The sequence below is a fragment of the Acinonyx jubatus genome, chromosome B3 (genome assembly GCF_027475565.1).
Source record: "Acinonyx jubatus isolate Ajub_Pintada_27869175 chromosome B3, VMU_Ajub_asm_v1.0, whole genome shotgun sequence".
NCBI lineage: Eukaryota > Metazoa > Chordata > Mammalia > Carnivora > Felidae > Acinonyx > Acinonyx jubatus.
In genome coordinates, this window is record NC_069386.1 from 50,670,516 (window position 1) to 50,691,415 (window position 20,900).

General features: G+C 38.5%; 1 protein-coding gene across 5 annotated transcripts in view; it reads left to right on the forward strand.

Annotated features, from left to right (window-relative positions):
* ATOSA (atos homolog A) overlaps positions 1-20,900 on the forward strand; it is a 113,978-nt gene that overhangs the window by 17,726 nt on the left and 75,352 nt on the right. The window contains exons 1-2 of one of the 5 annotated variants that reach the window (XM_027067272.2): positions 7,907-8,248; positions 9,612-9,728. In XM_027067272.2, the coding sequence (XP_026923073.2) occupies positions 9,713-9,728 (16 nt within the window). In that variant the 5' untranslated portion in view covers positions 7,907-8,248; positions 9,612-9,712. Of the gene's footprint in view, positions 1-7,906; positions 8,249-8,309; positions 8,453-8,489; positions 8,939-8,996; positions 9,289-9,611; positions 9,729-20,900 lie in introns of those variants that run through there. The other 4 variants (XM_053224003.1, XM_027067271.2, XM_015063487.3 and 1 more) reach the window with 4 other exon arrangements.

Sequence of the window (20,900 nt, forward strand, 5' to 3'; positions counted from 1 at the left end):
CAATCTCCAGAGCAGAATCTTTCTTTACCTTCAGAATGTTTGTCTAGATGCTTACAGGTTTTTCAGACATCATGTATCTAAAACTAAATACTCCTATTTCCTACCCCTACCCCAGCACTCAGTGGCCAATCTGATCTTTGTTTTGTATTTCCTACTAGTACCTGTTGATCCACCAACTATTCCAAGCCAGGTTGGGATGGAGTAGTGGAGACAAAAATGCTCCCTTCTCTTTTTTTCTATCAATTCTCCCTTTTAAATCTCTCTCCAGTCTGTCTTTTCTACTCCATTTACACTGCCATTGCCTTGGTTCAGATCTGCATACTCTTGGGGTTGGCCCATTAAAATAACTTCTTTGCCACTACCTCTCCCACCATCCTCTTTCCATCTCTGTCCTCCACTTTGTTGCTGGAGCCAATTGTTTCTGAAACAATTTAGTTATCTGTTAAAATTGTTTATAGTTTTCTGTCATTCACATGATAAAATCCAAGTTGACTGTTATGGCTACATTGGTTTGCTATTGCTGCAATAATGCTGCAAAACAAATGACTCCAGTTGTATAAAACAATTTATACTCGGGGATGTGGATATATGGGTTGGTTGTGGGGGTTTTGCTAATCAAAGCTGGGTTGATCTGTGGGTCAGGAAACGTGGTTAGAGTTCATTCCACTTGTCTCTCATCTTCAGGGACTAGTAGGGTAGCCCTGGCAAGTGTCTCTCATGTTAATAGCAGAGGTACAAGAGAGCAAACAGCCAAGGCCTCTTAAGGTCTAGCTCAAAACCACCATTTTAGCCTCATTCTTTTCCTCAAAGCAAGTCACATGGCTGAACCAGGATCTGGGAAATGTATTCTGACCTATTACTGAGAGAGACTGCAGTTATATGGGAAAGGCATGGAACTTGGAGGGGGGGAGTGGGGGGGGTGATGAAGAACTGGGGTTGATTTTTTTTAAAAAAGGGGCTTTGTCTAATGCGGTACCTAATCATTTGCATTTAACTTTCTTAAATCTGACCTTCTAATAGGGCATCTTGAACAAAGTGTGTTCTGTCATGCTTCAGTGACATGCTGTGCTTCATCTGTTGGGAACAATTTCCTTCATCTCCATCCCACCCTATTTTGCCTGTCGAATGAGCTCCTCTTCATCTTCTAAAACATGGCTAATACGTTCTTTCCTTCTTGAGCAATTCCTTCTCCTAGAGAGAAGTGATTTTTTTTTTTTCTTTTTGAGCTGTGTTCTTTATGCGTGAATTTTTTTTCCTGTAATAAAACTAAGCTGTAGTTATTTATTTACATAGCTATCTTCTTTTTAGATTAATAAAATTTTTGAGGGGTCAGTACTAGCTTTTCTGGCCTTTGTCTCTCGAGGAGCCCAGCAAAGTATTTGGCATACAAAGTTCAGTGAATGCTGAATTGAATTACACTTATGTTAGACAAGAATGACATTTTGGAAATAAAGACCAATTACACTGAGTTGCAAGTACATAATTTTGCCTGTGCAATTTAGAATAAAGAGGCAGCTAATGTTCCTGTCTCTCTGAAGCATGGCAGTATGAAATTATTGAGATATACACAACAGGCAAATAAAGAATCACTTCTAGAATTCTCTTTATGCTGAACTGAGCTTTTGGGGTTCTGATAGAAGCAGCAGAAGTTTGATTTACTAAAAATACATTACAGATTGCTCTATCCGTTATATGTGAAGGTTTAGTTTCAATTATGTGTTTTTCCATTTGTAAAAAAGAGTTGGGGTTTTCTGCATTATTTCTGTGCAGTCTTAGAAAACTTTTTTTTCTTAACCTAAGATAATAGAACCTAAGAAAAGATTTTTCTTACAGACTCTGCTTCTGATTTTTTTTCCTGAAATATCTGATCATTTAGTTTACTATGCACATTTTGAAATAGAGATTACTATTGTTGTTTATATCTACTTTTTGAGTCAAATGGTATGGATTCCTTTTTTTTTTTTAAGTATCAAAAGCACTATCGGTAGAATTATCATTAGAATGCAATGAACTAATATATTCTGATGAAAAGAGGAAAAGGATCAGTAATTTTACTTATAACAGACTTAATGGCACTACCAGCTCATGGAGAGTTGAACTGTTTAGAGAAGTCCACCCATCACTACTTCTGAAAATAGTTCACACTGTTTGGGGTAAGGTAGTTCTGTGTGTGAGCCTCTGAGAGGCATGCGGCAAAAAAGAACTGTGAAAACTCAACTGAATCCAACATGTGTTTTAACGGAAATTTCACTGCTATTCCTACCAAATCTAAGGTACATTCTTACCATGTTGTGGTGCACTCCAGGCCCGTTAGGATACATGGAACTCTTCTTGACAGGACTGGAGCAAGCAGCAAGTTCCCTAATCTCAAAATTTGCACCCTTCGAAAGGCATCACTTGGTTAGGAGGAGAGCTGATTTTCAAATGTCTTCTGTCCTAAAGCAGTCGTAATAAAAATAATACGTGAGCTACACATGTAGCTTTACATTGTTCAGTAGCCATATTTTAAAAATTGAAAAAGAAACCTAATCTAAAATAGGATCATTTCAACATGTCAATATTGTAAAAGTATTAGAGATATTTTACATTCATTTTTATTACTAAGTCTTTTGAAATCTGGTGTATGTTTTACACTTTGAGTTTGGGTGCTAAACTTACAATAGAAATAATTGATCTGTATTTAGATACCCTAAAATTTACAGGTGGAAAAAGGTAGATTCACATACTCAACTTTTTCCAGACATAGTTATCTATTATTGAAACCAAGAACCCATCATTCCATTTAAATTAATTAAAATTAAAAATGGTGTTTCTCAGTTTTACCAGCCACATTTGAAGTACTCAGTAGCCACAGGTGACTAGTGGCTACTGACGGGCTGGAACAGTTCTAGAGAATAGTGATGGCTTTTAGGTCTTGAAAAATTACTTGAGTCTTTGTGCCCAGTCTGGTGCTATTCAACGTAAGAAATATAAGGGAATTTGAGGTCACCTTTGATTTCTGCCCTTAAAAGATAAAATGTAGTTTTAAGAGTACAAATAAAATAGGTGTTCAGAGAAAACACTTGAGTGTGGGCTTTAGAACACATGATAAGGTAGGACTTGGGCCTTCAAAGTCCAGAAAGGTTTAGGAACTGGGGAGGGATGCATGATGGGGAAATGGCAAGAGCTCAGTGGCATTAAAGTACAGGGTTGGGGTGGAAAACCAAACTAAAGGGGACCAATACCAGTTGGTGGTTAAGAACTTATGCTCCAAAGTCCTGTTCTCTGAGTGTGAATCTTGGCCGTGACACTTCCTAATTGCTTCACCTTGGGCATGTTATTAACTTCCCTTTTCCTATTTATTTAATTTTAAAATAGGGATAATAATACTTCACAGGGATGTCATGGGGATTAAACAAACTAATCCCTATAGAGTACTCAATTGTGCTTACCATTTAAGTGTTCAAGAAAAGTTAGCTACTGTTATTAACTTGGTGGCTATTTGCTCTTTGGAGTTTATATGTAAAAAACAAAAACAGGGGCACCTGGGTGGCTTGGTTGGTTAAGCGTCCAACTTCGGCTCAGGTCATGATCTCACGGTCCGTGAGTTCGAGCCCCGTGTCAGGCTCTGTGCTGACAGCTCAGAGCCTGGAGCCTGTTTCACATTCTTTGTCTCCCTCTCTCTCTGCCACTCTCCTGTTCATGCTCTGTCTCTCTCTCTCAAAAGTAAATAAACGTTAAAAACAATTAAAAAAAAAAAACAAAAACAGAACCATTTTATTTAGAACTAGTACCTCAAAGCATTGAGCCTAAGTTTATATAAACCAGTTGACATGATAAATGTGCAACCATTTTCAGTGTTCCTGAGACTTAGTTTTCCCATTTGAAATATTTTGGAATAATTTAACTTCATAATGATAAGACATTAAATGAGCTCATTAAAGGAAGTAGACTCCTTCTACTTAGTAACTATAGCTTTGGGAATGTTCTCTCTCTGAGCCTGTTTCCTAATCCACGAGATAAGAAGGTGGTAACAGGATCAAATGTATAATATCTGTGAACTGCTAAGCACAGTTACTGTTACAAAAATGAACAATTACTAACTTTTCAAAAGATCTTAAAACTCGATGACTCAGAGACTTCTAGCAGCTCAGCAAATCTGATTAAGGGTTTCCATGGCTTGAAATTTAGATGCTTTTGTATTTCTAAGTACTACAGTCACTTCTGCAGACAGGAAGTAGAATCACTTTTCATTTCCTTATACTTGTGGTCATAGAAGGTAGACAAACAGGAGCCTCAAAAAACAAAAAAACAAAAAAACAAAAAAAAAAACAAACCAGCCAGTCAATTTAAGGGAAGGTGGAGGATTGTTTATTAGAAACAATACCTTAGCAACAACTCCACAATCTTTCTCCCTTAGAAACAAATGAACTGCAATGAATTTAAGTGAACCATTGGAAACAAGTTAGCTTTCTGAAAAGATAGCTTGCCTTTCCTCTTGTTATTTCAAGAACTAAAAGTACACAATTCAATTTTTTTTTTTTTACTTATAATGCAAGACTAGCTTTATCTACATGTTAATTGTACTGTTCATTATTTTATGATGAAACAGATTGGCCAGTCACCATATTTAAAATAGTGTATTTTCAATTCATGATTCTCAACCACTTAGTCATGATCATCCTTTATCTATGGTCAAAGTTGTTCTTCCACACTTGAGAGTTTTTTTTTTTCACATTTGCAAGTGATTTACTGTAATTATTACAGAATTGAAGATGTCCATATTTAGGTGAACATTCGGAGCCTGGAACTTTAGAAAACTTGCAATATCCGCAATACAATTTACAAGCCAAGAAAAAAATTAAAGCAATATTGTTAGAGTTCTAGATAAGTTCCCTAAGGCTACAGTAACAAAATACAACAAAGTTGAGTGCCTTAAAACAATGATAATTATTCTCTCATGGTTCTGAAAGTGGGAAGGGCAAAATCAAGGTATTGGCAATGCCATACTCCCTCTGAATTCTTGGGAGGAAAATCTTCATTTCTTGCTAAATTCTGGTAGCTCCAGGCAATCTTTTGCATTCTTTAGGCTTGCAGCTGTATCATTCCTGTCTCTGTCACATGGCCACCTTCCCTGTCTCTTCTGTCTTCAAATTGCTCTCACTTTATTAGGAAACTAGTAGTTGGATTTAGGGGCCCACTTGAATCCATTATGACCTGGGCTTAACTTGATTATATCTGCAAGGCCCTATTTCCAAACAAGGTCACATTCACAAGTATAGGGATTAAGAATTCAACATAATATTTTGGGGGGCACAATTCAAACCAGGACATTCCTACTATTACGGGACAGTACATCAAGGACAGTGAAAACCTCTCCTTCACATGTGAAGTTTGTGCCACTAACTGATTTCCCAACGCTCTAGCTTTAACCTACTAGAGAGAAAATGTCAATCACTATTCGGGGTACAGTTTTGGGGCATGTAAACGAAAATTTTATTGGTTAATATAAAGTTTGACATGTATTCTGTGCCAGTTCCTCTGCTTAGTGCTAGAGATACAAGAAGAAAAGGGTGCCCATCTCTACTTTGGTAGAGCTCATTCGGGTACCCTGGACTCATTCCATGATCTTGGTAAAGTAACAGCCCTGTATTAATAAAGTGGGCAAACCAGTTATCCTCAACACCTCAGTGAAAGAACTAATAGAGACCTCCATTAAATATGGTTTTGTTACATACTACTACAACAAAACCTGTAAAAGTTGAGGGGATTACGTCCTTGCTGAAGAATGATTTTTTTTTTTTTTGAAATTAATTATACGTCTTTGGAACACTAGGGGAAAGCAAAATGGAGAGCAAATCAGATAGAAAAAGGGGAAGATTCCTGTCAGCTGTTTTGACTTCCTTGCTTTGCTGACCCTTACCCCTCACCAAGTAGGAACCAGAGATGTTTGTTTTGCTTGGGTGCCCCAAAGTGCAAACACATTTATCATGAACACTTAGAGTTGCCATTGTGGGAGGGTCCTTATTTCCAACCATTCTGGATATGTTTTCTCCAATAATAGAATTGTTTTAGAAAGGAAAGAAATTACCTTCTGTGAGAGTTAAAACGCTTCATTTTTACAGGTGAAAAAAGGCTCTCGAATGTGACTTGACCAAAGCTATGCCATAGTCAATATTGTAAGCTCCATAAGAAAAGTGACCCTGTTTTTCATCACCTTTTATTCTGAGACTAGGATGTGCCTAGCAAATAATGAGTGTTCAGTAAATGTGTGTTAAGTGAATGAAACAACTTGAAGAATGGGTCAAAAATAACACTTTTAAGTACTCTTTCCTTTGACATAATGATCTCCGATTGTTAAACAGATTTAGGATTCCTAATAAAAATCTTCAAGTTAGTCTAAGAAATGTTCAGACATTATCATTTATCTATGTGCTATTAAAACTGAATTATGGAAAAGAGAATTATTCTAATTTGTGTTCCATGTTATCCAATATTGTCAACTTCAGCTCTCAACATTTTTTCTGGTCTTTCTACCTTTTGCAAAATAGGCAGAGGAAAAGGAGCTAAATCGCAGATCTGGCTTCCAGATATGTTCACTTACTAAGCCTTTTACAATAGCTGTTATCTGGTCCCAGCTGTTGTGCTAAATTTAGGGTTTTGGATTATCTGGAAGTGTTCCTTCTGTCTCCCATTACCAAGGTTAATCGAGAGGTGTTTGTAGAACAAGTAAAACTTCACAAAGGAAACTACATATTAGAGTATTCACTAATATCAGAATCAGGTCCACTAGGAGTTAAGATTTGTAGCCATTACAGAGACTAAGGAACTGTTGCCATTTGCCAGAAGTTTCATCTTCATGATAGAACATTTTCCTGAAAATGAAATGTTACCCTCATGAATGTTCTGCCCTGTTTTGGTTAGATACAATCTTAGAGTTAAGGTTAATCATTGCAGTTGTCCATGTGATTTTACTGTATATATCAAAACATCTAGAAAATTAGTATTTTTCTTAATTGAAGTTTCATGTATTTGATGTAAGGCAAAAAAATGCAAAAATTTCTGATGTAAAAGTAATACTGTAAAACTTTGGAAACCACAAAGGAGTACAAAAACTATAAAGTAAATCACCTTTTAAAAAAATGTTTATTTTGAGAGAGTGCAAGGGAGGGGCAGAGAGAGAATCCTAAGCAGGCTTTGCTCTGTCAATACAGAGCCCATGGGAAGCTTGATCCCACCAGTGGGTGGGAACATGACCTGAGCTAAAATCCAGAGTCAGATGCTTAACTGACTGAGCCACCCAGGTGCCCCTAAAATAAATCACCTTTAGACTTACCATGATACTTTGCGGTTTTGATTCTTAAATGCAAAATTATTTCATTTAAAAAAAAAAAAACTTCTCATATGACATCAAGAGCATTGCAGATTTGGTACATTGTCTGTTTTGAGCTCACAACCCCCTATGTACTTTGTCTATAAACTGAGTAGCTAATAGCTTCAGCCCTTGTTAGGACTGCCTTTTTTTTTTTTTTTTAATTACTGCAGATCCTTGTCATCTGTTTGTGTTGAAGTGATGACACATCACAACACGAAATGTCATCATGTCACATTGTTATAGGACAACAAAATTACAGCTCCTCAACAATAACATGGTGTCAAAAGTGTCTTCCTGCCATGAGTCAGGGTTTTAGACGTTATAAAAGTTATTTTTAGCACAGCGAGTATCTTGGGAGCTTGGGTTCCGAATTCTACTTAAAACCTCTAGGGATTTAGGAAAATCTAGAGTGAGAGGGGCTTCTTGCTCTTGAACTCCTCACTCCTTGATGCGCCTGGCTGCCCCCTGTCCTGCCACATTAGACCCGGGTTCCACCGTGTGCTGCAATCCACTGGGGCTCGGTCACAACCCAGAGCCAACATCCCATGTGGAGGAGGAGGAGACTATAATTATCCTCCACGTCTGGGGCAGGCCCGGGATGACATCTCCCCAGTCACCCTGTGTTCTAATAGCGCAGCTCGGATTCCTGGTCCCAGACGCGCGGCAGCCGGCTCTCAGCGCGGCCAGGGGCCGAGCGGGGCCGCAGCGCCTCGCGCCTCCCGAGCCTCCCAGGCTCTGTCAGCCCTTCGCAGCTGCCGTTCCCCCGCGCCCGCGCAGCAGTCGGGCACCTGCACCGAAACCCAGGCCGCGGGGCTAGCGGCCCGGGGCGTGCGGGGTGTTGCCATAACAACCGGGCGCCAGCCGCGGAGGCCGCCGGGGAGGAAGTGACGAGCGGTGGGTTGGCTGTTGTTGGGACACGTGACCCGGGCAGTGTTTTGACAGGGCAAGCAGCAGAGAAAGAACTGGGCGAGCGAGGGGGATCGGGAGCTGGGGCGCCAAAGCTAGAGACAGCGGGCGGGCGAGGAGCTGGCAAAGGCGCGGGGCAAGCGGGCCGGCCGGGGCGACGGGCGGGCGAAGCCCGGGGGCCGCGGGGCTCGGGTGCGAGTCGGGCAGGGGGAAGGGCTGAGCGCTGGGAGTGAAGCGAGGCGGCGGCTGAGGCGGGGGTGGATGGCCACAAGGGCGCCCGGGAGCCGCGTCGGGCTTGTCGTCTCGGGCCCCCATGGTCCTCTAACGCAGCCCCGGGGGCCGCTGCGCGCCACGTTCCGCTCTCGCCGGCCCTGTGCCTCTCGGAGCCTCGGGTCTGAGGTGGGAGTGTGATGTGAGCCGCTGGGCGAGCGGCGCAGAGAAGTGCCAAGAGGAGGAGGGTTTGGGACGGGCGAGCAGAGAGAGTTAGTCAGCAGAGGTCGGCCGAGGGAGCCATGAAAACAACTCTCCGGCGGGAAGAGGGGCTGGCGCGGCGCTCGGTGCGGCGAGGCTGAAGGAAATCCGGGGCCGCGGAGGGACGGAAGGTGCCCGCAGCGGGCAGGCTGCGCCGAGCAGGGGCGAGCGCCCAGCTGTAAACACCCCTCCTCAGGCCCACCTCAGGTCGGGCCAGTCAGGGTTGGGGGTCTGGTGCGTGTGGCGGTGGCGGGGGGTGGGGGGGGGGGGACGACCCGGGACAGCCCAGTAGAGTTCGTTTGGGGCTGGGGGCTGGGCGCGAGAAGATGACTCGCATTTCTTTCTGACCCTCTTATTGTGTAAACTTGGCCGCGGTTGCCACACGAAGGCTAGCCAGAGGGTAATTACACAGGTGAGGCCCTTCGGGGGCGGGCGGGGCTCCTGGCGAGGCGCTAGGGGTCGTGAAGAGTTTCCTGCGCCCGGGCACCTGGACGGAGAATTTCTATACCAGCCAGTGCGGAGGTGCCTCTGTTCCCAGCGGCGTTTTTTACAAAGGGGTTAGTTAGCTCGTGTTGCTTGAACCTTTTTTTTTTTTCTTTCTTGCCTGTATCTCCAGGTTATAAATAGATCTTTCTTTTGGTTCAGAGACGCTGTGTCAAGGAAGGACACTTTGGCCTGGAGAGCACACGGGCGGGAAGAGGGGTGCTGGGTCCGGAGGAGATGGGGCAGGCCGTGCACAGAGAGTTTTGCTTTTTTCGGAGCTGCCGAGGGTTGCTGTCACCGCAGTTAGTTGCCAGGAAGAGGCCTGTTCACAGTAGTTTTCTTGCAAGGTCTGGGTATCAGAGCCTGGCCGGATTAATTTTATTTTGGTCTCTTTCAGCATTTTGAAAACGGAGCTGTAGCCACAGGATCAGCGGCGAGCTTGTTGAAAGAACCCACAAGTGTATTTCACAGCACCTTGGGTGGAAATTGGATGTGAAAATGAAGCCAGACCGAGGTAAATGACTTACTTCAGTAGGATTTTTTTTTTTTTTTTTTTTTTTTTTTTTTTTTTTTTTTGTGCCCCGGTTTGTAAGTGTTAACCTAATTCTCTGGCAGGATCAATTCTTTGCTTGTTACATATGCCCACTTGTTTCTGTTATAGGTTCCAGCAGGTGAGGTAGAGGAGGGCACAAGGAAGACAGAGTTAGAATCTAGATGGCAGGATATATTCTTCAGAAGTGTTTGGAAAGTAGTAATTTCAAGAGATACTCTAGTGTCACTCAAAATGAAATTACCAGGAGCAGCATTTGTATCCGTTGCCACAATACTTGACATCTTTTTAGAGTCACAATTTTTTTTTTTCTGGTAACGTCAATCTAACTTCAACTTTACGGTTTACAAACTTTCAACTGGAGAACTTGAACTTGATGAACTGAGAAAATTTAAGATTGAGTTGACAAATACTATTCTATTACTGTTAGTGCTTTTATTAGCTGATTTTTGTGCTTTAGGCAAACTCTAAAAGTTTGCAAAGCAGTCCAGAGCCTTAAATGTGTCCTTTCCTTTCTAAACCTGTATTTTCAGGATTTATGAGAATAACGTATACTCTGTTTTTCAAGGATTTAAAAGGAATTAAACACTAATTTATCAACCTTCTTTTGATTAATGACAAGGACCAAGTTTAGGAGATTATTAATATAGTAGTAGTTAGGAGTGAAGACTTTTAGATGCGGGTTTGATTCCAAGGAACATTGTTGGAAGAGGATTATTGTATTTGGTACAGAGTTGGACTAGATGACAAAGTTGAGACTTTAGGATTGGAAATAGTAATTTATCTTCATATAAATGAGATGCTCATTTTTTAAAAGATGTAATAAAATATATTTCCTTATTTTTTTCAAAGTGTATTCAAAGGCTTTTCTTTTCTAGTTTTAAAATGGGGCTTTGCTAATGGTGCCTTTTAAAATGCACCAGGAAGAAGTGGAGAAAGCCATACTTAAGTTAGTGGTTTAAATTAGTTTTAAGTGTTTGTCTGTTTTTAAAAAATCAGCTATGTATGCATGAAGTATTAGTAAGTGTATTGTTACTAAGCAGGTTCCTTGTGTAGAATGCCAAGTTGAGATTTTTAGAGTACATCAGTGACTTTGGAAAAATGGCACCAAGATCAGTAATTGCGTGTCAAAATAAATAAAAGCAGCTATTTGTTTTGGGGTTTTTTGTTGTTGTTGTTAAAATTTGCTTTAAGGCTGTAAGCAGCTTAAAAAAATATTTGCACACATCTCTATTTTAGCCAAAACTGGTACCAAACACAATAAAATGTTAGTTATGTGCTGATACAGATTACTAGGAAAAATAAATACCTTTATTCATTAAGAATAAATAGAATAAGAATAAATTTTTTCTCTTGAAAATTGTAGCTTTCTTTAGCCTTATGATGTAAAAATGATAGAATTGCAAGTTTAGTATTATGATTATATTTCATCATGATGATACGGATCTTTAGGCCCATGGCCTAAAGGATCTTTTACTTTGCCAAACAGTATAGAAATACAAAAATAAACTTTTCACAAAACGTACTTACCCTTACTCTGTGAGTGTGGTCTTGTCTTTTCTGTTCTATTTCTATTTTTAAAAACTGCTGTCACAACCCATTGAATGGATTTCTTGACCTGCAGTTGGAAAGGCACATGACAGGCAGTACTTAGCTAAATGACAGTAATAATTCATTTGCTTCTACGTCCGTGTCTAAGAAACTGAGTGAATTCTCTGTATAATTGAAACTTTACTCTTTAAATGCCAAAAATATTTTCAACTCTAATCATGATGTATGGACAGACCTCTAAAACAGGGCTAGAAAGGCCCTACAGAGAGATTTAAATTTATGAGCTTTTTGGGTTTGGGGTTTTTGTTTTTGTTTTTGCCTCTAACTTAAATCACGTCTCCTTTTTTGTTTTTTTGTGAGATCTGATTTTTAAATTCTCATTTAATTGTTGCTGCTGTCAGCAGTCTTTGCTGTTAATGTTTATTCTTGCCTCCTTTTAATTTCACTGCTTTTGGTCTCTGGGCTAGAGAACTTGGTAACTATACTTAACACTGAGTTCTCTATAAAATGAGTAAATAGGAGAACCCTTCAGATTTCTATGAGAATCTGAGTAAAGTGTGTGAATTCTAGTGTAGAGAGAGACTCTGAGATATTTGCTTAGCAGGATACAGCTGTGCTTCAGAGAGTTTCTAAATAAGTAGTTGGGTGGCTAGTTTAAAAAGTCAGTTTCAGTGAGGAACCATAAATATAACAGCTTTAATTAATTCACCTGTGTTTTAATGCAGGCTCAGGGTTCTTTTGGGGGGGTTAAATAGGGTCAGTTTTTCAGAGTTTCATATGCTCTTATATAAATGACACCAATAATGTGCACCTAAGATTTCTAGTTTGTTTTGTTTTTTTCTAGTTTTCTAGTTTCGCTTTCTTAAAAGTGAAATAAGACTTGTAGAGCAGTGTGAGGATGGTATCTTTTATATTTAAAAACATTTTAAAATTATTAATGTTTCACACAATTTTATACACGTTTTGTATATACAGAAGTCAATAGGAATTTGTTTCAGAAGGGGAGGGAATACATGTTCATCACATACGTTCTTTCCAAAGCATGCAGCAGTTTTCACAGAAATAAACTTTTTTTGCACACATTTCATTGATTTATATATTATTTAAATAAATTAGTTATTATAAATAGGGTGGTATTATAAATAACTTTTGAGAACAAACACCAGATTGTAATGAAGCATACAACTCAACTGGTAGAAGTAGAAAGTGCAAACAACTAGAAAGTACCTTGTTAGCAGCCAGTGTCTGCCAGTTTATTTTTATGGAGGCTATGGAAAGCATTGGTCCATGTTGCTAATTGATTAAGCAAAAGTCTTTTAGGAAAATTTCTGTACTTTGAGATAATTTAAGATGCTAAATGTAGCCATTGGCCTATATAGTAACAATAGTTAATAGTATTTTACCATAGTCTGAGGTAAATTATTTTTTTATTTTTTTATTTTTTTAAGTTTTAAGTAGTAGCGTAACATTACTTGGGCATTGCAGCCAAAGATGAGTCTTTGATGTTATCATTGGCACAGGATTTGGGAATAGACCTGTTTTGTATCTTTGTTCCTTTACTTGCTAGCTAGGTAATCTTCTATCAAATTATTTAATCCCTCAGAGTCTCAGATTGTGTGTACAATGGGGATAATTTTAATTTCTCATAGTTGTTAGAATGAAATATGTTAGTGGTTAACACATAGTAGGTTTTAAGTAAATGATACCTTTGATCATGTTTAGATGCCTAACAGTTGGCCAGTTACAAAAGAATGTTTGAGGAAAGAAAATAATCAAATGTGCAATAACCTCATACTGTTTTGTTACGTTTCGCATTCATAGTGTTCAATCTGCTAAAGCTCAAGGAGATTTAATTGGCTTTTAATATATAGTCATCTGAGAAAATAAAACTATGAAAGGGTGGTTGACATACATGTATAATTTCTTTATACTATCATTTGTTATAATCATCGCTTAAAATATAAGGGGGGGCGTGGGTGGACTAAACTTCCTGGGAATGGATTTTTAAATCTATTAAATGTGTTAACTGCTCACTAGAGCTGGGCAGCTGGGAGGTTCAACAGTGTTATCCACCTTGTACCTAAGGATGTAAACTTTGGACCTGGTCCTAGATAGATACTGAGTGCCCAGTATTAAAAGTCTAAAGCATGGCCTTTGCATTGAAACAATTAAAACGCTTTATGGTTTTAACCTTTAATAATTACTTGTGTTATACATGTGTAGTATTTCTGGAGTCCTAAATTTATGGTATTGCATAAAAATAAAAAGCTTTTTAATTTTGAAGGTAAAAGTTTGCTATGCTTTATGCTTTTGTTAGAAACAGTTTTTTCATCAGACATTTCTAAGAGTATCTGAACTTACCTGAGCTTATCAACTATTACAAAAGACTAAGTCTGCCTATAAAATCTAGTAAATCATCAATAAATCAGTAATTTAAAATACTATATTCCAATTCATATTTGAATACATATTATTGGTGATTTATGATTGTTAAATAAACACTATTAGTGTAAACCGTGTTTCACAAGCAAAATACCAAACAGATACCAAATACCAAATAGGTTTTTTTTTTTTTTTTTTGAGGTTAAAACTGAGAGGAGTGCAATCATAGTTTTTTCCCTTGTTATAGATTTGTGTCCCCTCCCCAAATTCATGTGTTGAAATCTTAAGCCCCCCCCCCCCAAGTGATGGTGGGTAGGAGGTGGACCCTTCAAAAGGTGATTAGATTGTGATCAGGTGGAGACCTCATGAATGGCATTAGTGCCCTTATAAAAGTGGCCAAAGAAAGCCCTTCCACCATCTGAGGTCATGGTGAAAAGACAGCCATCTATGAGGAAGCCAGCTCTCTCCAGACTCTTAATCTGCTGGTGCCTCGATCTTGGATTTCCCAGCCTCCAGAACTGTGAGACATAAATTCCTGATGTTTATAAGCCACTTAGTTTATGATATTTTGTTACAGCAGCCTAAAAAACTAAGAGACTCCCCTCCCCCGTTTTTATTATATTACAAGTTTTTATTATATTACAAGTTTAGTATAACAGTGGCTTATGAACTTAGGATATGATACAACCCTATTAACCTCAACCAATTCCTTCCTAGGCAACTGAAATAGGAGGAAAGACGTGGTTAGACCTAGACAAACAATTACCCAGGGAATAAGATGCCTTGCTTATTTGCTTAAAATAGCTCATTGTTACCCAATGTAAATCAAACAATAGAAATGAGAGCTGTTAGAGGAAAAGAAAACAAATGTTGATGAGATTAAGTAGTCTAGATTAATAAACCTTTTATTAAATTCCCAGGAGGAGGTGGTGGTGGTAGTGTTAATAATAACAGCTAACTCTTATATATACTATGTGCCAGACACTGTCCCAAATAGTTTACATATATCATTCATTTAATCTTCACAGTTGCTCAAGGAAGTAGATGTTTTTGTCACCTTCATTTTGTAAATAAATGAATCTGACTCACAGAGATTTGGTAAGTTACCCAAAGTCACATAGCTAACAAGAGGGCTAGCTCAGGTTTGAAGCGAGCTCAAGTATATACTTTTAATCCTCTGACATTATAAGATAATGGGACCAAATTGGCTTGAGGAAAACACAAAACAGATCTGGTAAGTATTGTGACCTTGGAAAACTCCTTATCTTCTCTGCCTCACCTTCTTCATCTTTACAATGAGGAAAGTAACAGTATCTTGCTTACGGTTGTTTTCAGGATTAAATACACGTATTTAGTGTTCTTAGAACTGTGGCTGGCACATGGTAAACATTCAGATGTGAACTGCTTTTGTTATAAGCCATACTCTAAGAATTAAGTCATTTAGAGGACAAAAGAGAGGCTAATTCAACTGTACATGTTTTGTGTACTCACTGTGATATCCAGTCAGAAGTTACTGCTGGTCTAGGGGCGCCTGGGCGGCTCAGTCATTTAAGCATCCAACTTTGGCTCAGGTCATGATCTCACGATTTGTGGGTTCAAGCCCTGTGTCAGACTCTGTGCTGACAGCTCAGAGCCTGGAGCCTGCTTCGGATTCTGTCTCTCTGTCTCTGCCACTCCCCTGCTCACTCACTCACTTTCTCACTCAAAAATAAATAAACGTTAAAAAAAAAAAAAAGTTACTGCTGGTCTATCATCCATTTACACTGATGGGTCTTGACACACTGTAGCTGTTAAATAATTGCTGGTTTGATTTAACTTCTGAAATTAGATACTAACAGGATTGACATAGACCTTCCCTGTCTATGTTTTTGCCAATCATCTAGTAAGAAGGAAATGATTCAGTGCATGGAAACTGTCATTTCTTTGAAGCACGAGAAAAAAGATCATTGGAAGGCAGAATCGAGAGGCTAGTGTGTGTACAGGGAATGTGACTTAAAAGGTGATTTCCACTTCAAAAAGGTGAAGAAACCCATGGAGACTGAGCATTCTGCATTATGAACAAGTATAGAAAAAATGGTTAAATGAAAAACATTTATATTTACTTTTTTGTCTTCTCAACTTTATATCGAATTATAGGACTATGTTTCCCCCATTTGAGGCTGAGGATATTAAAAACTAAGTTAATATCAATCTTAGAATTCTAATTTAATACTGAATTTTATTTTGTAATAACAAAAAAAATTGGTGGTATCTGGAAACAGTACTTCTTTTTCAGTATGTAAACTGATTTGTCAATAATTAATTCTGTCTTTTCTCAAATGGGTGAAAAATGAGAATAGTTCATTCATTATATTAGACATTCATGTTAAACTGAAACAGGATGGACTGGGTAACAATGTGAAAACCATGTCAAAAATATTAGACAATAATCGATGTGTAATACCAAAGACAGCAATGATCGGAGCTGAGTTTTCTCTTATTTTCCTTTTCATATAAAAGATACGGATGCAATAAAATTATAATGAGGCCTTTTGCATTTTTTTTCTCCTTGTTCACCATGCCCAGCCCTACTGGCTACCTTTTAGGTTTTTGATGACCGTTCAGGGCCTTGTGTGGATTATTCCTTCTGCCTAAAAAGCCTTGCTCCCTAAGCATCAGATGGATGGCTCCTTGTCATTCTTCTGATCTTGGCTTAAATGTCACTTTTCATAGAGGCTTTCTCTGACTACCCTATCTAAAGTGTTCAGTTAATGTTAGCTGCTATTATATTTATTAAATTGGATGTCCTTTATTGTTCTGTGTCTCAACAGTCTGTTTCCTTCATTGTATTTACTGCATTTTGTAAATGTTTGTTTATTGTCTGTCTCCACAACTAGATTTTAAGTTCCCTGAGACCAAGCACCTTGTCTCTTGTTCACAGCTGTATTCCCATTACCTAGCAGACATCCTTGTATACGGTAGGTGCAGTGTAGGTGCATAGGAGGTGCTTAATGTATATTCGGTGAAAGAATGAATGACTAGGGTGTCTCACTGTTGAGCAAATAGGAGTATAAGCAGAGGTCAGCAATCACTGATTGTTTTTACTCACAGCAATTAGAATTCTGCCAATTTAGGGATTTGTTTGAATTATTGACTCTTAGGCTATTATCACAACTTTATGCCCAATTTTTATATTTATTTATTTATTTAAAGGGCAAGCCCCCCCTTTTTCTAATGTTTGTTTATTTTTGAGGGACACAGATAGAACATGGGGGGTAGGCAGGGCAGAGAGAGAGGGAGACATAGAGGCCAAAGCAGGCCTCAAGCTCCGAGCGGTCAGCACAGAGCCCATTGTGGGGCTAGAACTCAGGAGCCATGAGGTCATGACCTGAGCCAAAATCAGCTGCTTAATCTGACTAAGCCACCCAGGTACCCCTATGTCCACTTTTTAAAAAATAGATTTAAAATGCATTTGCCCATGACTTAAAGGAAAACTATATTTTTAAATTGACTAAATCTCAATGAATTGAAATACAACATTATAAAATAACAAAGGAGTAGGCAAAAGCTATTTGGTATAGGTGGTACCTGTTGGTACATATCTGATTAACAAATGATCCACAGACAAATATTTGCTAGAACTCTATGCCATCTACCCACCATGCAAGATTTGTTCTAGTTGGCTATTTGTCTGAGAGAGAGATTACATTGGTTGAAGAACTTGAGGTTTACGAGTACAAGAGATAGGGTAGATTAATAGGAAAAAGACTCAAAGGTTTTAGAGTTTAGACTTGGGACCCATTCTGTCAGTTACAGTTCTGTGACTTGGGTTAAGCTCCAAACCTGTTTTCTCTTCTGTAAAATGTATTTGGCTCAAAGTGATGCTTCTGAGCTTCAGGTGAGATGATGTGCCAAAGAACTTTATAAACTGTGAAGTGTTAGATACGTTGACTAGTTGACCCAGTGAGCCTAATCATTAGTGTAGATGAGCAAAGGGCCAAGTGTGCCTAAGCACAGCTAACTGTATCTTAGTTGGGGACACTCCATGTAAACATGCATTCATATAGTACCTGATTTTTACCATTTTGAAAGTTTCCCCTTTTTATGCTGACTGAAATTATACTAACTAGAGATTTACTTAGATCAATAAATGTATATTTAAATAAACATTTTTAAAGAATCTTGAAATGATGGCCATATTTTGGTATAAAAGTAGCTTAGTGGGTCCTTTTTAGTAGCATGCTATGAAGCAGGAAGAGATAAAACCCTAAGGCTATAAGGTCAGGCAGATAGAAAGTGTAACCTCAGCACTTGACCAGTCAAATGATCTTGAGCGAATTGCATAGCCTATCTGAACTTGATGTCTTTGCATTCTAGCACCATCAGTTTTAAGGACTGTAGGAGAGATGAACTGAGCATCTGTGGTTCAGCACCCTAGCATATGCCTGGCACAGGATAGGGATTGGTAGTGTTTTATTTCCAAGGAAACACAGCTTGAATTATCTGCACTGAGGAGTGTTTTCATGCTCTGTTGTGAAGACTAGTCATTACAGGTGTAAGAGATCAACATATCCTTAATGTTACTCTGAAATTTGTGTTCTTCAACATCTAACTGGAGGAACTCAAAACCAGCATTGAACTACACATCTATAGTGTGTATGCAATGAGAGAAAAAGTGGGTAATTGGAACACACCAACGATTTCTGGGTGATAATATACCACAATGAACATTTAGAGCAGCATTGGGGTAATGAGATTGAGATGTAGAGGTGGACACTAGGAGGTTGATGGAAAATATTAAAGTGGTGAGATGGTGCCCCAAATTGTCTTTTTCCTCATATCAGAATACTACCCAGGATTGATTTAGTGCTTGGACCATGGCCCTTGTACTTCTTTGAATTTAGACTTGTTCCATAATGCTGCAAGTAATGGCCATTATAGAATAAGAAATCTTTGGTAGGCTAGCCTGGGGAATCTAGTCATAATTCACATTATTTATAAGTAATATTCCAAATATGACCATTATTTGGACTTAAAAACTTACCCTTTGGCAGTGCAACCAATTTATCATTGGGGATTAGCATTTTAAATTAGTATGTGGTTTCCATTTTTTATTTTCCCGCTTACCCAATTAATATCTTTTTGAATGAAATTAAAATTTGGTATCAATATCTGAAATCAGTCCATTTATAAATCTAACCCTCAGGGGAACCTGGCTGCCTCAAGTGGTTAAGTGCTGACTCTTGATTTCAGCTTACGTCATGATCTTACAGTCCTTGAGTTGGAGCCCATATCAGGCTCTTTGCTGAGAGCCTGCTTGGGATTCTCTCACTCTCTCACTCTCTCACTCTTTCTTTCTTTCTCTCTACCTTTTCCCATCTCTCTCTCTCTCTCTCTCTCTCAATAAATAAGTAAATAAACAAACAAACTTAGAAAAAAGAAAAAAACTAAAGCTTACCCTGACATCTAAAAAATTCTTTTTCATTTTTGAAACCAAATCAGCAGGGTTTGTGTGTGTGTGTGTGTGTGTGTGTGTGTGATGTGGTATCATAGTTTGTCACATTATCTAGTGGGTAATTTCTTTCTAAATTTATAATAGTAAAAGCATGTGTAATTTTAGCACTTAATATTGGCAAATTGCTTTTTTTGGAGGCATTTTATAGGTTGAAGTTCTATATCATATTCTCTGTACTTGATGAAAGGATACCGATACACCAAAAAATTATGATTTAATCTGTTTGCAAGAGAATTGGCTGTAGAATTTCTTTAAACTTCCTACATTGTTTGCTTTATAATTTATATCTAATTTGTAAAAAATTTAAATCCAAAGAAAAGTTGAATCATATAGTTAATAATCAAATGCCTTTTCATAGGTTAATTGTCAACATTTTACCACTTTTATCTCTCTCAATAGGTGGGTGGTAGATTAGATAAACACAAGGGAGTTTTCATTTAAAAAAAAATTTTTTTTAACTTTTATTTATTCTTGAGAGACAGAGACAGAGAACAAGCAGGGGAGGGGCAGAAAGAGAGGGAGACACAGAATCTGAAGCAGGCTCCAGGCTCTGAGCTGTCAGCACAGAGCCTGACGTGGGGCTTGAACCCATGAACCGTGAGATCATGACCTCAGCCGAAGTCAACTACTTAACCGACTGAGCCACCCAGGCACCCCAAGGGAGTTGTCATTTTTACTTTTTGTTTTTAGAATTTGAGAGTAAGTTGTAGACCTGACACATCAACCCTGAGTTATTCAACCTAGAACTGACTGGTATTAGCATGTGAAAGCTGACTGTACATTTCTTCCCAACTCTGTATTAAGTTAGCTTCTTGCTATCTACAATAGTGGCCAGTTTTTACAACGTGGTAATTGGCAGTGCTACAAACCAGGTGCTGCTTCCTCTGGAGAGCCAGTTGGTAGACATTTACCATCATACCACTGCATGTATCTCCTAAAAGTAAGAATATTCTCCTTCATACCTGCAGTGCATTTATCATACTCAAGAGATCTAACACTGGCACGATGCTAATATCTAATATACATTGTATATTCACATTTCTCATGGTCCCAATATTGTCTTTAATCATGTTACCTTTTTAAGGAAGTAAATTGCTTCCTGTTACAGAAAGAGAGTTAGACCCTGATGTTGAACAACATTTAGAAAGGTTTTAGATTATACCATAAGAATAGGTAAAGGTATAAGTGGATGAAAGTATTGGTGTTGGGGTGGTGGGGGGGAGAAATTAGGTCGTGTATATAGGACAGTTAATTAAGATTTTAGCAGATTTTTCCTCATTTTATTTAGCTTAAAAAAAGAGATTACTTGGACCAAATAGATTTAAGAGAATAATGAGTATTGATGAAATTCCAAGATTTTTTTTGATTGAAATGAATTATATTTGAATTGGGGAAGAATTACATTTTAATCCTAAAGTCTCAGGCTACCTCTCTGACCTCATTTTTTTAGTATACTTGTAAGATCCTTGCAGTCTAGGCACATTGGTCTTGCTGTTCTTTAGTCACCACAAGCACGTTGACACCGTGGGGCCTTTGCATTTGCTATCCCTTTTTGGAATACAGGTCTCATGATGCTGGCCTTTACTGCATTTGACTTTGTGCTCAGTTGTCACCTCCTTAAAGAAGCCTTTCTGACCATCCTATCAAGAAAAGTACAGCTTTTTAATTTTCTCTTTACACTGCACTACTCTTCTTTGTAGTGATTATCA